The following is a 24901-nucleotide window of genomic DNA, read 5'->3' on the forward strand; positions in this document are numbered from 1 at the left end:
CAATGTGGGTCACTTGCCAGAATTATCTGGGCATATCTCAATTATTTCCCTGCCATTGTGGGGGTCTTGGTGCAACTAAGTGCCTCCTATTATCTTCCTGTGGCACATTAGAGTCTGGTCTCCCGTGGGCCGTAATACTTTGATCTAATTTCAGTTGTTGGATGCAGGAGCCTAACTTTAATCACCTGTTTTTGAAAATCTTGGTTTAGAGATTTAGACCCTGGGTTAGCAAAGCATGTAGGCATGTGTATAAGTCCCCTATTGAAGTCAATGGCACTTATACACTTGCTTAACTTTAAGCACGTTTAAATGCTTTGCCTTAGCATTTGTGCAGTGATTTCAGTGAGTGCAAGGAATACATTCTGAGAGAAGAGATCTCAGGTTTTGGGAGACATGTGAAAGCTATAAAAGAAAATAGATGTATTTAGTATCCACATAGATTTCCACATCCAATTATTACACTATTCAAATAAGCCAAATTTCAGGATATTTTTGTTTACACTAGATACAAGTATATATCGACTCTGGTTCTGCACCGATGAGAACTCATGAATGATCATCAAGACTAGTCATTGCATCTGGAAAAGGGGCCTCCTCAGAGTTACTGGTAAACATCAGCTGACAATGGTAAAAGCATGCAGCAACATAGAGCCTGATCCTTTGGTACAGTGCGGGAACACACAGTGCTATCTGGAGTGCAAATCTGGGCTGAAAGCTCACTTTTGAACCCCTCCAGCCCTCAGCTAGGCACCGGGCCAGTCTTCTGGGATAAGTCAGAGTAGCTTTCTTCTCACTAGTTCTTCTCTCTCACCTCGGACACCACCAGGCATCCCTTTGCACTCACAGACAGATGGCAGTGAAATCAATGATAATTGTGGGTTAACCCTCTCCCACAAAAAAACTAAACAGAGATTTACAGTCTGGCAGATGTTGCCTACGAAATTATTATTATTAGATAGCTCACATCTGGAGCCTAAATGACTCAACAAAGTTCAGTGTTCTTATCACAAGGTTAAGGGTTTTATTTTATCACATTTTTATTATAGTTTGTTCCTTTCACAAGTCATTGCTTTAGAAGGCTTCCTTTTAGTTCTGCATGTAGTAGCCTATATGTAAGCCCCATTTCCAAGAAGAAATGCATTCCTGTAACAGTTCTATTCCATTAACTGGCCTGGTTGCCATGGGGAGTCCCCCCTATACTATTTTCATGTTAGGGGGGCCCATTTGTTTTGCCCTGCTTCTGCCTTAGGATGACTGTGAAATAAAATCTGAAGTTCTGATGCCAAAAAACCAAGGCTCCAATTTTTCTTTTTAATCCTTTGAACTGTTGGGACACGGAGTTGATCCTATAGTTCCAAGAAAAATATTGTGGAACATCTTTTCCCCTGGAATATTACGCAGGGAACATGCTTCTTGTTTTATCTTGAAGGAGGGTTTTTTGTTTTTGTTTTCTAAATATATTTTCACTTGAGAAGGGATCCAGTGATTTGTTAGCTGCCTTGTCATAACACTGTTCAATGAATTAATCCATGGGTATGCAGTTGTTTCAGCTGTGATCATGTATACGTATAAGATGTCTATAACTACAATTACAAACGAATAACTGCATTGTTAAATGTCTGGTTCACTAGAATATGTGCTGGTGTTGTTTGTGAACAGCCTATTGCCCACTGGTATTGCAAATTTCCCTTGATGCTAAACTGAGTTTTTCTTTCAATATATCATCTCTCTGCCTCTTACCTTGTATGGCTTGTTCAAGGACTGGTAGTTACCAGTAAGCCTGAGTGCATAAGTGGTTGCATTGACTCCCAAACAGTTGCTTGAACAGCTGTCAGATGTTCTGCCAACTTTCTTTTCACTATCCTTTTCCACTGTCCCCTGGGCCTGAGATCCCTATATCCCACTTTCAGTCTCTAAGGGCATTGACGTAGGCAAATCCAGGATCCAGTTCCACACTTTAAGCTTCTTGGCAGGCTCTCCTTTGGAAGCTGCAGCCAAAACGGTAGCTGAGAGTCTTTGGTGGCCTTTTGTACCAGTCTTTCAGTCTTCTGCAGACTAAAATTGGCCTTCACTGGCCACACAATGTCCCCAGCGTCTGACTTCTTCCTTTAGCTGCCTTCCAGCAGAGGAGTTCAAAACAGCAGGTTTCCCCTTCAGCAGCAGAAGCAGCTGGATGTCAAGATAAGCTTAAGGAGGAATGACAAGATATGGTGTGTCAATTAACCAAGAAACATAGAACAACAACTATTGTCATTGCTCTCCAACCTGGAGACTCTCGTTAATAACCAAACTTCCATAAAAACGGACTTCACTAAAATAAGACAGGAGATCTACATTACTCACTTCACCTCTCTACAAAGGAAAAAAGACTGTAAGCTGTCTAAACTCCTGCCTGCCACATGGGGCCACAACCGTGGTACCCCTAACCCACCCAGCAATATCAATCTATACTACAACCTCAGCCCAGAAGACAATGTGTCATCTGGGACTCCTTTCTGCCTGGCACCCATAACATGATAAGTTCTGTGCGATCTGGAAGCCTATATTGCGTTCAATCAAAGAATAATTCAGGACAAAGTGACAGTGACTGATACACAGGTACCTCCCAGGCAGACAAGAGAGAACTCCATGGTCCTCTGAGGGTCGAAAATGAGCCTGGACTATACATTGAAATGTTCCGCGATGTGCACAGGCAGAATTGTGGAAACACCATCGTTGCCTCAGTATAAGTCGTGCAAGAACGCCTGCACTCAAGCTAGAAACCTGCATTATATCAAGAGGCTGAATAAGGAGGTGCTGTTGTATCTTGTAAAGGTTGATACCAAAAGGAGGCTGCCAGACATTCAATATCAGTTCTACCGGAATTCTCATCCACGGAGGATAAAATAAGAACTCACGATTAATCAGAACCTCCTTAACTAAACAAGGGAACAAATCAAACATATCCTCTAAGAGCGAAGGGTTATTCATCACTATCAAGATCAAAATCGGAAATTTTCTGGATGCAGATCATCCTCGGGATTTGGCACTCTCATGAAGGGCTGTCTGGATTGTGGACTCTCTGTCAGACTATGCCACACGCATCAGCTATCTCGTGACAACATGATTTCTGAGGAGAAATACAATGCATGGTGAGATTTCAAAAACAACACCTAACCACATGGATGTAGAGGCTTCCTACACAAATACGAAACACTGATGGAAATACAAGCTGTCAGGAACATGTATCTGTGATGCCACAAGAAATGGTGCTGAGCTTCTGTGCCTTTATACTGCCATAATATTTCAAATTTGATGACAATATGATATTCCAGATATGGCACTGCTATGAACTGCAATGGCAAATTGCAAATTTTTATGGCGACATGGAAAACGTTCTCAGCTCTTGTATCACAGCCCCTTTATATGGTAATTGATGAAGTTTCATATCTGGACCCTGGGAAGGAGACTCTGGAAAATTTTCACATGATTTCAACAGCACATTCCACCCACATCAAACTCGCTGGACAATGTACACGGGAGGTGTACTTCTAGAACCCATGGTGCCAAATAAGGGATGGTCACATTTAAAACACCTTTTATTCAAAAATACCAATGTAATGCTACTTCATGTAGCTTCCATCCCTGGGCACATACACGATCATGTTAAGACAAGCACTGAGGTAAAAACCGATTGGTCTACCTCAGGCAGAGACCACACTACAAAATTCATCAAGATTCTCAAAACTACAATTACCGATGAAGAAATAAGGAAAGATCAAAGAGCAGACGTGTACAGAAAGCCATCCTACTGGGCATAGAATCCCCGAAGGAAAGAAAGACCAACAGGAATACACTGGATCACATACAGCCCTAAACCTCACACATCAATAGGGATTACACATCCTGGAAACGACACATTTTAACTTTGGGTGGCGGCAATCTCGCCCGATTGCAATTAAGTCTCGAATGATCACACATGTAACTCAGTCCGACTATTCATGAACAAACCTCGTTGCAACTTGCACTGTTTCTACCATCGACAATCATTAGACTAATAATCGCACACCATCACGTTTATTACCTGTACAATTCACATGTATATTGCGCCAATGACTTTGTTATGTACTTGGCCAGTGGACAGTCTCTCGAAGGATAAATGGCACTCATCAGCTATTAGGAATGGCATTACAACTTTAGGAGACTTAACCTCCTGCCACACTATAGCAGCTTAGGTGGCCTCTGCAGCAACATTTCGGACAGATTCAAGAGAACTGCTGGCTTCAGTTCATCTGCACAGTTTGAACATCAAGCTCGGTTGACAACAAGACTTGCATGGGCTTGCAATACCGACCAGTTTATTTCTCTCTTGGTTTTCACACCTCAATGCTTGACAGGGCTCTCCCTGTGATTACTCGTTATCTTCTACTGCTGCTAGCGTATATATACCTGCTGATAATTTCCTATGCTCGATGCAGTGGGCATTATTCACCCACGAAAGCTCATGCTCCAAAACGTCTGTTAGTCTATAAGGTGCCACAGGATTCTCTGCTGCTTTTACAGATCCAGACTAACACGGCTACCCCTCTGATACTGTCATCTTGTTTCCCTCAGGTTATTAATACCATTGAGGAATTATGCATAAATATGGCCAAACAACAAAAAATATTTCCTGAAATTTTTTTTGAACAAAAATGAAGAATTTTTGCTCTGTTGGAAATGTTTTGTGATTTGTCTGATTTTCCCACTCAGTGATTCAAAATGAAAAACACTGTTCTGAATTTCACGTTTTTCATTTTTGGATTTCCCCTCCATTCTCCTCTCTCTTTTCCTTTTTGGTTTGTTTTCCTCTCCTCACTTTCCTTTTCATCTTTTCCCCTCCCTTTTATGGGGGAAAAAGTGAAAAGAAATACTAGGGGAAGGGATGACAAAAAATGTAAAACTTTTTTTTATTTCAGTGCAAATTAGAACAAATTTATTTGCTTCAAATCAATTCATTTAGAAACACTTAGTCCAAAAAATTTGAAGAAAATTTTCATTAAAAATGTTTATAGCGTTCAAAATGATCCCATTTTCATAGCACTCAAAAAGCCATTTTTCATTGACAAACTCAAAGAGATTGTCAAGCAGCTCTAATTATTAACCCATATGTCATGCCTGAATCACAAAGGAAGTGTGAAGCAGTCTGATATTGAGTGGTACTCGGGTGAAAGTAACTTACAGGATTTACCGGTACTGCCGGAGTCCTGAGGGGGCGTGGCCGCATCCAGAAGGGGCATGGCCTCATCCAGAAGAGGCGTGGCCTCTCAAGATTTAAAAGCCCTGGGGCCCCAGCTGTGGCTGGGAGCCCCAGGGCCTTTAAATCAACCAGGGGCTCCCAGCTGAAGAGATGACTGGGAGCCCCCCGGGGCTCGGGGAAAATTAAAGGGCCTGGGGCTCCGGCAGCTGGGGGTAACCCCGAGCTTTGCGGGTCTGGGGCAGGGATTTAAAGGGCCCAGAGCTCCTGCCGCTGAGGGGAGCCCCAAGCCCTTTAAATCCTGGGCCCAGACCAGCCGCCAGAGCTGCGGCCAGGATTCAAAGGGCTCTGGGCTGCCTGCAACCACGGGGAGCTTTGAGCCCTTTAAATCCCAGCCGCTGCCTAGCCGCCAGAGCCATGGCTGGGATTCAAAGGGCTCTGGGCTGCCCGCGGCCCGCTGCTGGCTCTGGACTGGACTGGCTTACTTTCACCTCTGTCTGTACTGGTCACTTGGTTGCACTTTGCTATCTTGGAGCTGATTACTGCTGAAAGCACTTTTAGAATCATCATGTCATGCCAGGCTCTGCCCTGAGCCCTGCCAACATTGCACAGCATTCCAAAAATAAGGGACAGTTTTCTTAACACCTCTGCCACACCCCTCCTGATATTATCATTATCATTATTAAGCAATACTCACCTACATTCCCCAGGGGTATTTCTTGCTACTTTTTGCAGCACTCACCAACTCCTTCTCTTGTTGAAAAAACGTTCCCTGTAATAAAGGACTGGCGGCAACTCTAGCCCTGACCTACATACTTGCAATGGATTTTCCCTTTCATCTCCCAAGGCCTTGCAGTGGTCATTCAGGCAGCAAGGCCCAGGTGGTAAGTAGGGGATGGAGGTGTGGACATAGACAGGGGCAGTGGGCCCAGAGCAGCACCTCACTACCCAACAGCAATGGTCCAGCTTTATATTTATTTGGTTTTTGGTACATGTATGTTGCAGGAGATGCAGCAACGTTGTAGCCCACCAGGTGAACCTTACGTTGCCCAACAAGCCAGTCCTTTGCTGATACTGCAGTACTGCTGTCGTATGTTTTGGCCTTGGAAGAGAACTACAGGAGACAGGGCCAGCTTTAGGCCTATTCCACCAATTCCCCCGAATCGGGCCCTGCGTCCAGTGAGAATCCCTTCCCTGGTGAGAAGCGCCTTTTTAATTTTTACTCACCTGGCGGCGCTTTGGGTCTTCAGCGGCACTTCAGCAGCAGGTCCTTCGCTTACTCTGGGTCTTCGGCGACACTTTGGCAGCGGGTCCTTCAATGCTGCTGAAGACCTGAAGCGAGTGAAGGACCCACCGCCAAAGTGCCGCCAAAGACTCAGAGCACCGCCCAGTGAATACAACCCCCACGTGTTTTTTTTACTTTTTCTTTTTTTTAAGTCATCCCTGCCAGGGCCCCGTCGAACTGTTTGAATTGGGCCTTGCACTTCCTAAAGCCGGCCCTGACAGGAGAAGTACAGGTCAGGACCTCTCAGGGGGTTACAAGGCTATTACATGGGGTGGTCACGAGCTGTCAGCCTCCACCCCAAACCCCCTTTGCCTCCAGCATTTATAATGGCGTTAAATATATTAAAAAGTGTTTTTAATTTATAAGGGAGGTAGGGGGGGTCACACTCAGAGGCTTGCTGTGTGAACGGGGTCACCAGTACAGAAATTTGAGACCTACTGAGCTAGCCTCAATAACAGGTCACTTGGCACTGAGATATTAGGCTAATGGTCTTCCTAGAAATATAGTTGATTGATCTGATCAAAGGATGGGGTGTTTGCTCCTGTTTGAAGGAGAGGGATGTGGTATGGGAAGCAACCTCCTTTATTACTCTGAACTTGTATTGTCCATCCTTACTTACAAGCAGTTTATGAAGAGCAGGTGGGGATGTGTCTATTTCCTGCTATGCACTTTCATTTCCAATTCACAGATGAAATGAAAAACATTTATCTGCCACAGTTCTTAAGCTACAGAAAGCAGCAGGGTCGAATGACACTCAAGCCAGGGTCACTTTGATGGAACAGACTTGGGATTCCTGACACCATGAGGGCCCCTCCACTATGGCCATAGGGTGACCAGATGTCTCAATTTTATAGGGACACTCACAATATTTGGGGCTTTTTCTTATATAGGTTCCTATTACCCTCCCCCACCCCCATCCTGATTTTTCACACTTGCTATCTAATCACCCTGTATGGGCCACATCTCAGTTCAAAACAGCCTGAATTTATTGATCTTCAAGACAGCCTGTAGGGCTCCTCTGGTATTTTTTGATATTTGGGAAGGTGGGAGCTGGAAGAACAGTTACTTGTCTGCCATGACTGCTGAGATGATAAATTAGTGCTTGTAGCACTTGGAAGATGTGAATTCCCGTATAAAGTGTAACTTGGTGATGGCAGGTCAGACCATGCCCTGGGCTGCTGCAATACGTACTGATAACAGCTGAGTAAAGGATGACACTAGTGGATTATACCTGTCCCAGCATTCAGTAAAGGAACAAACGCAAAACTCAGCTCTGAGATGAAATCGCACAGGAAAGAAAGAGGGACGATGTTCACAAAGCGCAGTCACCATTCACGTTCTCTCCAGGGCTGTCATCACACTGCATTCCCTGCTGATTGACATATACAAATTGCTGCCAGACTGCGCACAATGCTGAAAACAAACTAAAATGGTCAGTGCTCACATGCGCACCAAACCATTCAACACCACATTGTTTTACTCCTTTCTTGCCCACCGCCCCAGGGAAGACATAGCATTGTAGGGCAGAGTCTCTGCTGCACCCAGCTTCCACCGAGCAGTCAGTCAGGGACCCAATTAGAGTTCAGTGATGCTCTGCCACACTACAACTTAGAGCAGCCTGGGGACTGCTAGGTTACACTGTGCTCCAGCGGCTCCCCTCATCCTCACTGCCCCATAAGCTTCTCTCCCTGCACAGGGGCTGATGGGCAGCACAGGAGCTATTCCGCTGACTCTGTGGGGACTCCTCCATGCTAAGGAGATTGTCCCCAATGAGGGAGCTGGGGGAGGTTTCTGCTCCCTTTGCAGCACCGGAGTGACACCAAAAGGGTGCAGCAGGGCAGACAATTCCCTCTGTCGTTTCAGTGTGATTTTGATACTGTCATCCAGGCATTTGGATTTGTCTGGGGTTTCATTATCATGTTTAAATTAATGAGACTTTCCACTGACTCAATGAAGCATTTGCACTTGTTTAGTTAATTTTATGATATAATGTGTCTGGCCAGGTTGTGTGGAGACAATGTAAAGTTACTAGGCCAGAGCTGAAGACTTCGGTTCCTGGAGCTGCAACTGAAGTCCATGGGAGATGAGAGCGCACAGCCCCTCTGACCATCAGACCTAAGGTGAACCATTTAAAAATATCTCTGGAGACTGACTTTAAACCACAGTATTGCAATACTCGAAGTATCAAATTACTGAAATTGCGTGTTTGACATTTCCTACGTCTTGAAAAAGGGAGATTTCTCTTCAGGGAATTTTGGGGAGCTAGAGATCCCTGGCTGCCATTCTACAGCTACCCTAAGTAAGCGTGAATTTAAAAAGTTTCCTTTTCAGTTTTGTCGGCATAATTTAATGATACCTCTTCACATTGTCTCCATTCGAGTACAGCATAAGTCTGAACAAAAAGCCCATGGAAATTTAAAAGCAGCGTAAGAGGCTCAAATCCAAGAAGTAAATGCAAAATGGCAGTAGCAAGCTGGCAGATGCATTCTTCCCATTCCCACAGTCAAAGAATTCATGCTTTTATGACACTGCAAAGTGATGCAACTGTAGTATGCAGTAATAAAGAACATATACACGTAATATTACTTTGCAAAAATAATCTTTGCTCTCTGTATTCCTAACCTAGGCAATAGTGCAAAAGCAATACAAATGTCAATGTAGTCGGCCACAGAAGAGAAATATTATTAGTGTATAGATATTTTAACGTAATAAATGTAAATGAATATAGCGCTTGCAGAAAAGGCCAAATTGACAGCCCTGGGGAATGATATCCTCTCTGTTTCCACAGACTAAACGGTTTCTGGGTTAAAGCACACACCAGGGAGTCAAGAATTTTGAGTCTCTACTGTCAAAAGGACAGTGACAACTTAGGGTTCAAAGACAAGCAACTAAAATGATAAAAGGAACTAGAGGATGAAAGACAGACAGAGAGATGGGATTTAATGTATATAGCATGGGGAATAGCTGGTTAAGGGGTGATGCTAACACGGGACCAATGTACCACTGAAGAGGCATTGCCCGGAAGGAATGAAAGGGACTGTTTTCTGTAAGTGGAAAAGAAGTAAAGTTCTAGCAGTGGGAAAAGCTGAGCAGTGGAGTAAACTTCAATAGCATTCTTGTAATATAGCTCACTGTATGTAATATGAATTACAATGTCCGCCCAATCATCAGAAAAGCATGCGGGAGACAGATTTCATTTGGATAATCGTGAGTTCAGATACTTCAGGGGGCAGGATCCATTTAGCAGTTGGGTGGCCTCCCCCGCAGCCGGGGGTTCCTTCCTTGAAGTTCTGGTAAGGCGTCTCTGCATTATCCAAATCCCTGGGTAGTCCTCCAGCATGAGGTACATGCTGCGGCTTGTACTTATCTCATTCTGGGGGACAAGCCAGGGATTCGGATAATGCAGTGATTTGGATAATAGGGTTTTGGATAAAACGGGAATAGTCAGTATAATTGCATTTTAAAACCATTGCCAGTTCCCAAATTTTCCCCTGGTCTTTCTCCATTTTGGGTGAGGCTATGGGAAAAATTTCCAAAAGCATCTAACTGAATTAGGCACTTAAGAGCTTAAGTCTCATTGACAATCTAGGGGTATGTCTACACTATAATTAAACACTGGCAGCTGGCCCTTGTCAGCTTGTTCAGGCTCATGAGCCTCAGACTGTGGGGCCATAAAATTGCAATGTAGATGTTTGGTCTTGGGCTGGAGCTTGGGCTCTGGGAACCTCCCTTTTGCAGAGTCCCCGTGCTTGGGCTCCAGGCCAATCACATATGTCTACACTGCAATTTTATAGCCCCACAGCATGAGCCCCACAAGCCTGAATCAGCTGACATGGGCCAGCCACCCGTGTTTAATTGAAATGTAGACATACCCTATGTGACTTAGGAACTTAGGCCCTTTTTCAAATGGGAGTTAGGTGCCTAGATCCCTTTGAGGATCTGGGCAATTTTAAAAAAAAGGGGTAACATTTTCAAAAGCTTCAATCCTACTTACCACAAAACATTCACTTCTAGGACAGTTTGTGTCATTTAAAAGATTACCACGTTGCAGATTTTCAATTACTGAGAAACAATAAAAGAGCAATTCTTCTGTTCAATCCCCATGCAAGCTCCACCGTTAGAAGGGGAGAGGTGAGCAGAGTGGATTTGTAAGAAACGACACAATCTAGAACTCGGCAACGGCCTTTGATGTGTGCCTTCCCCATGCGCACACACTCAACGAAAAAAACATAATGTTTAAACTTTTTGCTCACGTTAAAATTCATGCCTCTGGTGCACTGTTGTTCCAGCTGCGGCAGTTCCAATGTAAGTGTCCTTTGTATACCCTATGCCTGTGCTACGGATATCCTTCATTTGTCTGCATAATGTACAGATGAGAACTTCTTGTTGTTATTTTCTAATGTAGTGATGGGTGGGGTGTCGGGGCCTGAAACAGCTGCACCAAGCAGAGGAAAGGCAACTATGGCAACCCAAGTTATCTGTATCCTCCATGCATTTCCTCACCCCACCCCACACACCATATTCTTTCCCACCCAGAACACAAACTTATAGAACCACCAACCAGCTGGCAGGATGGGGACAGTTTCTGGCTCTCATGGACCAAGATCCTCTCTCTGTGTTTAGAGACTCACAATTGCAAACTGAGATCATCTAAAGCACAAAGAGCGAAGGGTGGGATAGCATCAAAGAAGGCAGAGCTTGCAGGTACCATAGATGGGGCGCTGGATGTATTACCTTTGCTCTAATGTTCTCGGTTTACTGATACTGCTTCAGTTTTTGACCCTGAACTGGAGTCCTTTCTTAGAAGCAACAGTTTTTCCTTCTTCTGTGCCCCATGTCAAACCCAGCTACAGTTTTGGCCGGACTTTCCTGGGACTCGATAAATGCAATGCCTGCATCGGAACATCAATTTGCAAGAAATTCTTTAAAGAAGAAATAAGGTCAGAAACTCAGCACAATAATTTTGAAAACATTCTGCATAGTGACATGAAAACTGACCGTTAACATTTCCAAGTACTTTAGTGAAAAACTCCTCAAAATCTAACTTATCCCCGGGTTTCCATTACAGTGTCAAGTTATTATAAATAATGTATATTAGTATTTTTAAGATGACACTATCACCACCAGATTTGAGCCCTGAATATGATTTTTAAAGTAAAGTTTCTCAACTTTAATTTTCTGCTGATAAGTTGGCATTGAACCAATTCAAGAGAATAGTGGGAGTGGGGGAGGGGGGAGAAATAGTATGCCAGTTTACTTAGCTGTCTCTGGAATTATTTTCTGCTAAGCAGCTGACCAAGGAGAATTTAATTTGTCTTTACAAATTTAAGCTACTGGTAGACTGCACTGAGTCACTGTAAACATGACATAAACATTAAGAGCTACATTTTTGAAATGTTAGCACCTTATGTACCATATGAAATATGTACAATTTCATGCACCTGTTAGTTAAGTTCAACCAAGATCTAAATCTGCAAGCACAAAGACAACAGGTACTTCTGCACATCAGGGCCATTTGCATCTGGAGTTTTCATTAAGAACTTGAGGACAACTGCAGATATTGCACATATGTTTAGATGAATTAAACGTGCACTCAAGCAGTTATCCGATTGATCTTACAATTTTCAGGTTCAAAAGCATAACACACCATATGACACTAGGAAAAAATGTTACTGTGGTAGAGGAGGAGGAAAAAAAAGGACATTTACAGGGGAAAGGTTTATTGTTTTTATTATGATTTATAAGCACTCTCTCTTTTACAGACCTAAGAGCCCCAGGTGTGGAGGAAATCATTGTAGTAAAATTGTGGTTTTAATACAGGAATATAAGTGTAGTAATGCTAGACAAATAACTGTTTTTATTTTTAAGCTATTATATAAAATGTGCTATAGTAAAACCATTAGGATTTTTCTCAGACAAGTTTAGCAATGCTATAAGATCATCAATGATTATTATTTGCCCTGTGGTAATGGTGAAAGGCCCACTGTGAAAGGTGCTGTTCAAACACATAACAAAAAGATGGTCCCTGCCCTGAAGAGCTTACAATCCTAATCAGTCTGGCATTCCTACACTGACTAGCCCCCAACACAGCAAGTCAGTGGGACCACAAGCAGAATAAGGTTCTACTTGATGTCAGAGTAGCTGAAAGGAGCCTTCCTGTCCAATTATTTGTACTAAAGTAGGGCAGAGCAGCCCCCACAAGGACCATACCCCATTGTGGGAGGCAGTTGACAAATGAAGTACAGTCCCTGCCCCCAAAAGCAGATAGAATGTACAATATATATGGCTAGATCCACAGCTGGTATAAATCAGCACGGCCATACTGATTTCAATGAAGTAACGTTGACTGGCATCAGCTGAGGGTCTGGCCCCTAGGATAACACCAGCAGGTCTCAGAATGTCCAAGGAGCACAGATAATTAATCCGGCACTAAGGCTGGACAATCACATGGAGACTGTTCTGCCTTTTCCACACGTACAGCCATGGAGTTTAAGGCCAGAAGGGACCATCAGATCATCTAGTCTGACCACCTGTAGCTCACAGGCCACCACCAGCACCCACACTCTAAACCTATGTGTTAGTAATAGCATTGGCACTCTGCAGTCATTGGAGTGGGAGTATTAGTAACTACCACTCCACAACCCCAGGGGACAGAGAATGTTGGTATGAGGGGCCAGAACAGTTTCCCATGCACCCCTTTTAAGACCAGCACTGCCTGGAGCAGCTTAAGCAGGCGTAAGCTCAAGATATTTGTGTGACAGCCCAGTTGGTACCTTAGTACAAGATTGCTCAGCTGTGCAGCCTGCCAAAGGAGTTTTACACATTTGCTTTACTCCTTTGGGCTATTAGTAGTAATAGGAGCAGAGGATTGGCAATGTGCTCACACCCTCTCCTCCTGGACAGTTTAGCACAGAGGCGCCTAAGCAGAGTTGTAACTGGCATTTTCACTCTCCACTTTGCCTTTGAGAACTATATGGAGGATCCATAATGTCAGAGCTCTTCTCCTGTGAGCCTGCTGCAAATCTCTAAGTAGCATGGTGGCTATTGTTTAAAGGAGGAGTTCATTGCTGGCTTGGCAAGGGCGAGGTTGTCTCGCTAAAAGTAGCAAAGCAAAAATTACTAACTTCTCTGGGGTAGTTACAGTTTGTTCAATTCAGTGCTGCAAAGTGGTAACAAGACATGTTTGTGCTGGGAGCATTTTGAAAAGAACAAACATTTAAATCTAAAACTCTGGTTAGCTTTAACCATTTTTCTTTTCTGCAGTGGTTAACACTGCCACTCCACTTGGCTTCCTAGACACAAAGTTTTTTAAACAACTAGCTGCAATCTAGTCCTGTAACTAATTCCAAACACAGAAATGCTATTCTTAAGAGAAATAGGGGGAGACTGTCGATGGGACTTGTGCTCCTAAATGTTTTAGGTGCTTCTGAAAATCTCCCCGCATATATATAAGCTATACAGCACCATCAGCGAAGCAATGTATGTATTTCAGTTACAGCATGCTTAGTTTATTTTTTCCATCAGTCTGGGGAGCTACTGCCTGCCTGCATGCTGGATTAACCATCAAGGAAATGTGATCTGTGCGTGAAGATGGGAAACAGGATGCCTGAATTTTCTTCCCAGCACTGCTACTGACTCACGGTTTGGTCTTGTGCTAGTCACCAAACCTAGCTTTGCCTAAATGGATCTGTCTGTAATGAACGTACTAATCCCTGCCTCCCAAGTATGTTGAAAGGCTTAATTAGTTTGACAAGCACTTTCGGATCTTCAGCAGAAAGGCATTATAGGCAAGCAAATTATTATTGTGGCCCCACGCACTGATGAAACTTTATAACTGGAAAGTACATTATGCCATTAGTGTGCTGGCTATACATGATGCCAAATACAGGAGTACTTAAAACAAAGTCAGATTCCCCAGAATTGTGTTACTGTGCCTTAAGCTTTGCTAAGGAACCTTTCATTCATTCGTACTCAAACTAATGATCAGTATTGGACTTCGCGTGCCTGTATATTGCTCAGTTGACGAGGCAGCCATTTAATTATACATCTCTACCCTGATATAATGCTGTCCTCGGGAGTCAAATCTTACCGCGTTATAGGTGAAACCGCATTATATCGAGCTTGCTTTGATCTGCCAGAGTGCACAGCCCCGCCCCCCTGGAGTGCTGCTTTATTGAGTTTTAGCCAAATTCATGTTCTATCGGGTCATGTTATATTGGGGTAGAGGTGTATCTGCATGATCCTTTGGGCACCAGATCCAATGCACATGCATATTTGAATTATTCAAATCATTAACCACACTCATGCTCAAAAATTTAAAAAAATTACTGCCAATTGTGGCTGTGTTAGCATGTACAGTAACTCCTCACTTAACGTTGTAGTTATGCTCCTGAAAAATGCGACTTTAAGCAAAATGATGTTAAGCGAATCCAATTTCCCCATAAGAATTAATGTAAATTGGGGAGGGGGGGTTAGGTTCAAGGGAAATTTTTGTCACCAGACAAAAAACTATAAATTATATCGATATACACACAGTATACATTTTAAACAATTTAATATGCTATGATGATTATGAAGCTTGGTTGAGGTGGGGAAGTTAGAGAGTGGAAGAGGGTGAGATATTTCCCAGGGAATGCCTTGCTGCTAAATCAATGGTTCTCAAAGTTTTGTACTGGTGACTCCTTTCACATAGCAAGCCTCTAAGTGCAGCCCCCTCCCCAATATAAATTAAAAATACTTTTTTAATATGTTTAACACCATTATAAATGCTGGAGGCAAAGCAGGGTTTGAGGTGGAGGCTGACAGCTCACAACCCCCCATGTAATAACCTCATGACCTCCTGAGGCGTCTCAACCCCCAGTTTGAGAACCCCTGTGCTAAATGATGAACTAACACTCAGCTGAGCCATCAAGCATTATCATGTTGTTAATGTAGCCTCACACTCTACGAGGCAGCAGGAATGGAGGGAAGGGGAGACAGCATAGCAGACAGAGATAGAGACACACACCCTGTGTGTGGGAGAGAGAGAGAAATGCACACTGCCCCTTTAAGTAAGCTGACCCACTCTTAAGTGCATTGTCTTTTTAAGTGGATCAGGAAGTTGAGACAGCAGCTGCTGCCCCAGGCTCTCTCTGTCTCTCTCCATCCATATGGAGAAGAAGGGGTGAGCAGGGTGTAGGAGCAGGGGGAAGGGGGAGACCCTGACATTACCCTCCTCCTTCCTCCCACCCATCAAGCAGGAGGCTCGGGGAGCATCTCCAAGGCAGAGGGGAGGAGCAGCACATGGCAATGGGAGGAGGGACAGCTGCAATTGCTAGCCTGCTGCTCAGCTGCTGCACAGGGAACTTAGGGGAGCAGGGAGCTGCTAGGGGGGCTGCTGGTCCACCCTGGTTCCAACTGCCCACCAGCTAGTAGCAATGGGCTGCTCTTCCTGCAAGCAGTGGACAAAGCAAGCGGCTGCCAAACGACGTTAGAAGGGAGCATCGTGCAACTTTCAATGAGCATGTTCCCTAATTGATCAGCAGCATAACAACATTAATCAGGATGACTTTAAGTGAGGAGTTACTGTATTGTGTACTGTCTGAAACATGGCTTGTGTCTTTCTGTGTTTGTGCAGTGCCTCGCACAATGGGGCTGCGTATTGATTGGGGATTTGAGGTACAGATGGAGATTTGATTTCATATTTGACAAAAATCCTTAACACTGACCAAATTTAGATTCCACATTTCTCTGAACCTCAAGCCCTACAAGCATAAGAGTTTATAACACTCAAGTTCCAGCCAAACTCCACTTCTAATGCTAATCTTTCTAAGTAGGCCTCTGGTTAGAATCTTGTGTTAACTAACCACACCTGAGCAACTGTGGGGAAAAGGCTAGTGTTTGTTAAAGCCATAACATTTGACAAGGCAGGCCAGACACAGGGAATGGAGGGAGAGGCATGTCACCAAGGAAGTATATATGGGAATAGCATGAGCATGTAGGGACAAAATCAGGAAAACCAAGGCAAAGAATGAGTTACAGTTGGAAAGGAATGTTAGAGACAAGAAGCAGTTCTTCAAATACGTCAGACAAAAAGAAAGATCAAGGATGGTGTGGGTCTGCTGCTCAGTGGAGAAGGTGAGCTGGTAATGGAAGATGATAGGAAGGCAGAGCTGCTCAATACCTACTTTGCTTCAATCTTCTCACAAAAAACATGTGACCACATGACGTGTCCAGTTACTATAGGCAATAAAGGGGAAAGGATGCAGATTGGGATAAATAAAGAACATAGCAGAAATCTTCTGACCAATTTGAATGAATTCAAGTCTAGGGGGCCTAGACTTGAATTCACCTGAGGGTACTGAAGGAACTAGCTAAAGAAATCTCATAGCCATTGTCAATAATATTTTCAAACTCATGGATGACAGGAGAGGTCCCAGAAGACTGGAGAAGGGCTAACGTAGTGCCCATCTTTTAAAAGGGGGGAAAGGAGGAGCCAGAAACTATAAACCAGTCAGCTACTCGAGCAATGTATAAGATACTCAGTGTGCAAGTACCTGGAGGATGAAGGGGTAATCTCTTGCAGCTAGCATGGATTTACTAAGAACAAACCAGTTTGATTTCCTTCTTCAACGGGGTAACTGGTTTGTTGGATAGCGGGCAATGGACATAATATACCTGAACTTCAGCAAGGCTTTTGACACAGTCCCACATAACATTCTTATAAGCGAGCTGGGGAAATGCAGGCTCAGTGGAACTACCTTTAAGTGGATACATAATTGGTTAAACAACCACAAACAAAGAGTAACTATTAATGGAATGATGTCAGACTAGAGGGAGGTCTCAAGTGAGGTCCCACAGGGATGTGTTCTGGGTCCAGTGTTCTTTAATATCTTTATTAATGATCTGGGTGTAGGAATAAAGAGCACACTGATCAAATTTGCAGAAAATGCAAAGCCGTAGGGCAGGGGTAGAGGTTGCCAACAGTTTGAAGGATAGAGCTAAAATTCAGAGGGATCTTGATAAATTGAAGAATTGGCCTGTAGAAAACAAAATGAAATTCAACAAAGACAAAAGTAAGATGCTACACTTAGGGAAGAAAAACCAAATGCACAAGTACAGATTGAGGGATAACTGGCTTGGAGAAGGATCTGGGAGTAGTGGCGGATCACAGCTTAACATGAGTCAGTAATGTGATGCTGTTGCAAAAAAATAAAAATGCAAATGCAGTTTTAGGTTGCATTAACAGACTAATAGCATACAAATCATGAGAGGTGACAGTACCGCACTACTCGGCACTGGTTAGGCCTCAGCTGGAGTGGTTTGTCCAATTTTGGTCACCAATGTACAGAAAGGATGCAGAGAAACTGGAAAGGATCCAGAGGTGAATGACAAAGATGGTCAAAGGGATAGAACACAAGCCATGTGAGCAAAGGCTGAAGAAACTGAGTATGTTTAGTTTGAAAAAGAGGAGATTAAGTGGGGGATGTATAGTGGTCTTCAAATACTTGAAAGGCTGCCATAAAAAAAGATGGAGAAAAGTTGTTCTCTCTAGCCACAGAGGGCAAGACAAAGGCAATGGGTTCAAACTACAGCATAGCAGATTTAGACTGAATCTCAGGAAAAACTTCCTAGCTGTCAGAACAGTAGGCCAATGGAACAGACTGCCTAGGGAGGTTGTGGAAGCTCCTTCAAGGGAGGTTTTCAAAAGGAGGCTGGATAGGGATAGCCATCTGTCTTGTATGGTTTAGAGCCAACAAAATCCTGCATCTTGGCAGGGGGTTAGATCAGATGACCCTTGTGCTCCCTTCTACCCTATGGTTCTATAATATAGCACCAATACACTCCAAGTGAACATGTATGAACCCAAGGCCTAAAAGCCTCCAATCTCACTAGCAGTGACCCAATCTGACCTGCACATCTTGAATGGAATCATTGCTGATGAGTGGCGCTTTGCTTTGTGAGCAGCGCTTTGCTTTGTGAGCAGCGCTTTGCTTTGTGAGCATTCATACACTCCAACTTAAGTAGTTTTAAAATGGAACTTGATGACTGTGATTGTACGCCTGTAGCAGCAGCAGCAGGAGACTAGACTCAGTGGCCCAGAAGGTCCCTTCCTATTCTATATTCTCAATTTAAATGAGTTCTTGCGAAAGTTTGTACAAAAGCAAAACTTTATTTTCTGGGGGGCAAGGAGGGAAGATGGCACTGCTTGAAAAAATAAAATGAGGGAATTTTACTAGAGAAAAAGGCTAATATTCTGGTGTAATTCTTTATGTGGCAAATTATTCTCTCAGCTCTAGAAATCACCAACCAGGAATGGATTATACTAACATTTGAAGTAGGATCCTAGAGCAGAGACAATCTAATTAATTCCCATATTATTTCTCTATGCTGTTTTCCTGACAAAGTCAAGTAGCTTTCAAACTTACTTTATTTTGGTAACGTCATTTTATCTATTTCACCTAACCTTCTACTGAGTCTCTTGCCAATCCTATTTTAGCTTCAAATTATTGACATTAATTTATGTGGAAATACAATTAGGAAATGCTTCACAATGCTCCCAGGGCTGATTATAATTAGGACATTTTTAGTGGCACCGCATGTTTGACATTAGGCTAGCAAAAATTTAAAGTTCAAGCCACATTATTCGAGTATGCTACTTGCAAAATACTCAGCTGTGTCCCTAAATTATTACATATGAAATGTGTGTGTGGGCAGGGCTGAGGGGGCTGATAGTAGAAAAATCTCCAGAATCTAATTACACAGCCCATATGCTCCCCTCCTGTGCAATATTGTGTGGAGGGGAACAAGCTGGTAAAAAATCTCCATGGCTACACTGAAGCTGCATACCCAGAACATTTCCCCCCACTTCCCTGCCCCCAAACAAGTGGAGACGTCAGGCACCCAGTTCTCCAACTCCTGTCCAACTTTGTGAAAGGATTCCCCTTTGCGCTTCCATGAGGCACCCTGCCCTGGCTATGATAGCACAGCAGGACCAGTAGCCATGCTGTCACTGGCTGCCAGACTCCAGCTGTGCCCTGTAATGCTGTGGAGGAGACTCCTAGGGCACAGTTTGTGTTAATTTTGTCCCAAGCAACATTAATTTTTCAGGAGGTTTTCCTCATTTGAGGGTGAGGAAGCCAGCTACTTAGCATGACTCCACCCTCTTCTGGCTGTCCATTTTTCTTGGGTGACCCATAGGCTCATGGCGGAAAAACAGCTACCCAGAGAAGGGAGCAGAATAGAGCTTGTTCAAATTTTTCAGTGGAACAGTTCTCTGTTGGAAAATACTCTTTCAGCAAAAATAAAAAAACGCACAGAAGAATAGTAAAAATGAAGTGCTTCAACCATGCCTAAATGAAAAATGATGCCATGTGATCAGGCATGCTTCATCAGGTGATTTCAATAAGGACACTTCTGTATTTCCAACCCAACATTTCAGAATGTTTTTTGTGGGAAATTTTGACTTTTCTTCCCATTTCAGGATGAAAAGAAAGGTCAAAATGTCAGAATTTCCCACGGAATGGAAACTCTGAGTTTTGACCAGCTCTGCTGCATAGCCCTTTTCTCCACCTAGAGGGCCCGCATCTGCTGCAGATTTTGTTCCCTCCACTCTACACAGCATGGATCAAGATTGCTGGGGAATCCTCTGCACTATCCATTTTCACATGCACCATCACAGCGATTTGTGAGGAAAGAACACAGGGACACAAAGACAGTTAATTAGCCATTCAAATAGGAACTGATTGGTGCTGTTTAATACACTTGTCCTCTGGGTGGAAAAACACAGTTCAGTCCTCAGTGGGTATTTGTTCACTTTACAAAATCACCACCCAATGCAGCATGGCCGATCATATGGTATCATAAAAGACAAATGCAAAGTGCTCCACTTAGGAAGGAACGATCAGTTTCACACATACAGAATGGGAAGAGACTGTTTAGGAAGGAGTATGGCAGAAAAAGATCTAGGGGTCATAGTGGACCACAAGCTAAATATGAGTCAACAGAGTGATACTGTTGCAAAAAAAGCAAACGTGATTCTGGGATGCATTAACAGGTGTGTTGTAAACAAGACACGAGAAGTCATTCTTCCGCTCTACTCTGCGCTGGTTAGGCCTCAACTGGAGTATTGTGTCCAGTTCTGGGCACCGCATTTCAAGAAAGATGTGGAGAAATTGGAGAGGGTCCAGAGAAGAGCAACAAGAATGATTAAAGGTCTTGAGAACATGACCTATGAAGGAAGGCTGAAAGAATTGGGTTTATTTAGTTTGGAAAAGAGAAGACTGAGAGGGGACATGATAGCAGTTTTCAGGTATCTAAAAGGGTGTCATCAGGAGGAGGGAGAAAACTTGTTCACCTTAGCCTCTAATGATAGAACAAGAAGCAATGGGCTTAAACTGCAGCAAGGGAGATTTAGGTTGGACATTAGGAAAAAGTTCCTAACTGTCAGGGTGGTTAAACACTGGAATAAATTGCCTAGGGAGGTTGTGGAATCTCCATCTCTGGAGATATTTAAGAGTAGGTTAATTAAATGTCTATCAGGGATGGTCTAGACAGTATTTGGTCCTGCCATGAGGGCAGGAGACTGGACTCGATGACTTCTTGAGGTCCCTTCCAGTCCTAGAGTCTATGAATCTATGAATAACAGCAGGAGTATCTGGAATGGAACTGGGACATATCCATTCTGCTACCAGCAGTGACAACCACTACTTCCCATACGAATTGTAGTGATGAGACAACAGCGAGACACTGGTGATGCAATGATAATGCAGGAAGTCCACAAAAAAGCATTTAAGTGGCAACGCTCCTCATTCCCGGACAAGTGATCATGGGTTCACAACCTGAACTCAGATTTGGGTTCATATCCAAGGCTGACATCAAAGATACGTGGCGTTTAATAACGCACATAAGGCAAAGAGATGTGCAAATCAGATATTTGTGTATATACACAAATAAGGGGTCTAACTGGCCGTGTGCAACAGATGACTTGCACATGCACCCATGGCACTGGAGTACATAGCTTTGAAAGTTTGGGCCCAAAAGTGCAATATGACAGGGGGCTGATACATTTGAATCCTTCCAATGAGATATTAAAGAAAGGTCCATGCTGCCTTTGCAGTGCAAATTAAAGCTCCTGTAGAACAGTTTGAATGGAGGGGATAATAGAGATCTGGGCCAGCCCTGAAGAAGAGCTCTGTGTCAGCTCGAAAAGCTTGTCACTCTCACCAACAAAAATCGGTCCAGTAACAGGTATTACCTCACTCGCCTTGTCTCTCTCATATCCCTGGGATCAACACCATTGGACAGTGACACAGACTTACAGACCAACGTGTTCTTCCACAGGTATCTTGAGACTCTAGAGTTTTACTTTTGTTTTCCACAGCAGCACCGTACACTGAGGTACAGCGCAATCCTTGGGTGCTTTAAACCTTTTAATTGTTTATAACTGTAGCGTCTATGTTCTCTGCACAGCATTACGAGAGGATGAAGCTACAAGGACCCACCTGAGTTCCAAATAACAGTGTTTACTAACTACACAAAACCATACCAGGCCTAGCTACATACGTACACTGCTACTCTGGCAGGGCTCTGGCGGCTTCTGCATTAGAGGACAGGTTGGCTGTCAGAGTGCTCCTAAACTATTTAAAGAGCTACTACCCAATTCCTAGCCCTATAACAACTCCCATTTTCCTCCACTGTTTGTAACTACCAGCTGTAAGCATGAAATGAGAGTCTACTTATTTACCAGAAGTGTCTTTTCTCTACTGAATGTGCACACTTTTGTTAGCGTAGTGCTGCTCATAAGTACAAGGCTACTGGTTGAGTTTTTGTTGTTCAACAAAACACAACATGCGCACACATACGAATTTCCGTAAGGTTTGCCAACAGGTCTGGGGAGAGAGCACTAGAACAAATGTGGAGCCTCCTAAACTTGCTAGTGTCCTTTTCACCATTCACCTCTGCAATTTAAAACATTTTAGAAATGATCAAATACTTTTTCTAGCCCCTGGAGTTTAAATAAGAAAACTGGAAATTGTGCTTGAATTGTCCAACATCATGTGGTTTATTAATAGATTCTCTGCTGGGAACTTGCTTTGCTTTGACAGGTTTGACAACTGGCTCGCTTCTCATTTAAAACTGCCTCCCGACTACCTTCCCAGTTACTCTGGGAACTACACAGATGATGCCAAAATCTGGCGGCTGGTTGAGATCTCCAGGCTAACCACCAAATACCAGCATGACCAAGCTGACAAGAGAATCTGTGCTTCCCTTCCCAAGGGAAAAAGCTGCAGCATCGAGCACGTCTTGAGGAAGACGGAGAGATTCCAAAAGTGGCTGAAAGCAAAGCGCCTCACACCAGACCTTGTGCAGGTGAGTATGCAAGGTCCTGTTAATGAGGAGCACACCAATTTGGCAGCTACTGCAGTTACCTCCTGTAACAGAGTCTGCGGGGATTCTCTGATTGCTTCGTTTGTTTATTTTATAAACTTCATAAAGAATCAAGGACTGTTACTCACTGGAGCTGCGTAAGCTCTAAGCTTGTAGGGCTCCACAAGAAATAGGATTTTGACCCTCTCAGAGCACTGTAGTGGGGACACAAGAAGAGGGGGAAAGTGTCTGCAGCATCACGTGGATGATTCCCACACAAAAATGAATCAGAGGTTAATATCCAAACCAGTCCATTTTAATTTTCTTTTGTAATGATCAAGACTAGAACTGGCAGCTTTTTACAAAGCTCCTTCAGTTCTATCCTCCCTTCTCTGCTGATTGCTACTAGTCCATCAACCCCTTAGGAAGCATCCCACAGAAAACGATTGCCAGGAAGTGCTGGTGGAGAATGGCTGGAGGAGGGAGGAGAGGTAGAATGAACCAACTAAGACTTTAAAACTAGGATTGTTTTTAAAGTAAAGGAGGGTTGGGACACCACCAGGACTATGAAAAGTGAGCAGGGAACACAGATGTGCAGCAAACTTTTAAAAAACATGCTGATTTTACAAGTCTCTACTCTTCAGGCTGTGACTTGGCCCATAATGGAACAGACTCTAAAGTCCAGATACAAACATCCCTAATTGCAAGGGCTCAAAATCTGAATCTTCCCACTGTTTGGAGTGCTTTAATTCAGGGATCAGATTTGACCTCTTAGAGAAATAGGATCAAGCTTTGATCTGTGATCCAAACTGGGATCCTGTCCGAGCCATCTACTTGTTGAACATCTCAATATGTCAAACCTCATGCATTAAAAAATCATGAGTCAAGCCCCCCAAAATCCTGAGATTTAAAATAAATAAATAAATAAATAAATAAATGTTTTTTAACATCTACCACCACCACCAGGTTTGAGCTTTAAGGGGCACATTTTCAAGCTTTTCTGTTCAACCATGAGAGCTAGAAATTTTGTTTTCTCCAATGAAAGTAGAGATTCTCAGGTAATCACCTGACTCTAAGAGCTGGGGCTTTAAGAAAGTTGCCAGCACTGAACCCTGCTAGAATGATTATTTATCTGTTCCCCTTGTCACTGGATAAAGTACTAGGCTTTTTAAAAAAACTGCTTTTCAGTTGTTTCTTTCCTCTGAAAGGTCAGCCTTCCCCCCACTCCTGGAGAGGGGATTTATAGCATTCAGCAGCCCTTGGGGAGGACAGCATCATTCTCTGTCTGTCACCACTAACTCCCTCCCTCCCGGACAGTCAGGAAACACCTGCCTTCTCAGCTGATCCCACTGAGCACTGTGGGTGCATGAGAGGAAAGCACCACACTGAGGGGGACCCAGGATTCCCTCGGAGGGAGAGCACATGCATCCTAACTCCGGGGCACTGCAGGACTCACTCCGCAGGCCTGGAAGTAGCCCAGGGGCACCGGACTAGGATTCCTATTTCTTAATCTCTAGGCCATCAATAGCAACATGTGTCATGCAAGAGGAAGTTCGCTGGCCTTTTTATTGGAATCCTTAAATGTCACAGGGTAAGCAAGGAGAGACAGGTGTGTCAGTCACAGCTTCAGGGAAGCCGCCAGTGGTTACTGCCACTAGGGAGAGGGAGGAGAAGATGAGAGAGATAAAAGGCATATGGTGCAAGCTGATAACCAGGAAGCAGAAAAGGCAGGAGCCGGTTTTAAACAAACCAGCTCTGGAGAAGCACTGAGCTCTGAGCACCTGCTGCAGAGTGTGTGAGGAAGGCGCCGTTCCCACTCCGGCCAAGGGGCAGGGTGCTGCCTTTTGCTGAAGACGGCTTTCAGACAAGAGACTGACACCCCTCACCCTGTGAGCAAAGGGTTGTAGTGACTGCTAAAAAAGGAGGGAAAGGAGAGGGTTGTGACTGGGATGGAAGGAAGATCAGTCAGCTGAGTGTTTGTGCTAGAAAGGGTCACTCTCTAAAGTGGGGATCTGCTTTGAAAAGGAACTTCATAAAAATGTCAGCCTGTAACC

At 43.8% G+C, this 24901-nt stretch overlaps 1 protein-coding gene and 1 long non-coding RNA gene across 3 annotated transcripts in view; one reads left to right on the forward strand and one right to left on the reverse strand.

The window, feature by feature from the left end:
- Positions 1–405: 405 nt before the first annotated feature.
- LOC116836964 (uncharacterized) lies at positions 406–10900 on the reverse strand. 2 transcript variants are annotated; one of them, XR_004376575.2, is made up of 3 exons: positions 10754–10900; positions 7732–7869; positions 406–2186 (listed from the first exon to the last, which is right to left on the reverse strand). It is a non-coding gene; the product is annotated as an uncharacterized LOC116836964 (long non-coding RNA). The 2 variants fall into 2 exon arrangements; XR_004376574.2 differs by having other exon boundaries at positions 7732–7872; positions 10495–10900.
- Positions 10901–11036: 136 nt separating this feature from the next.
- DIPK2B (divergent protein kinase domain 2B) overlaps positions 11037–24901 on the forward strand; it is a 29786-nt gene continuing 15921 nt past the window's right edge. Inside the window, exons 1-2 of the mRNA XM_032800997.2 lie at positions 11037–11440; positions 22586–22850. Coding sequence (XP_032656888.1) covers positions 11214–11440; positions 22586–22850 — 492 coding nt within the window. The 5' untranslated portion in view covers positions 11037–11213. The remainder of the gene's footprint in view (positions 11441–22585; positions 22851–24901) is intronic.

Source organism: Chelonoidis abingdonii, chromosome 1 (assembly GCF_003597395.2).
Source record: "Chelonoidis abingdonii isolate Lonesome George chromosome 1, CheloAbing_2.0, whole genome shotgun sequence".
NCBI classification, from domain to species: domain Eukaryota; kingdom Metazoa; phylum Chordata; order Testudines; family Testudinidae; genus Chelonoidis; species Chelonoidis abingdonii.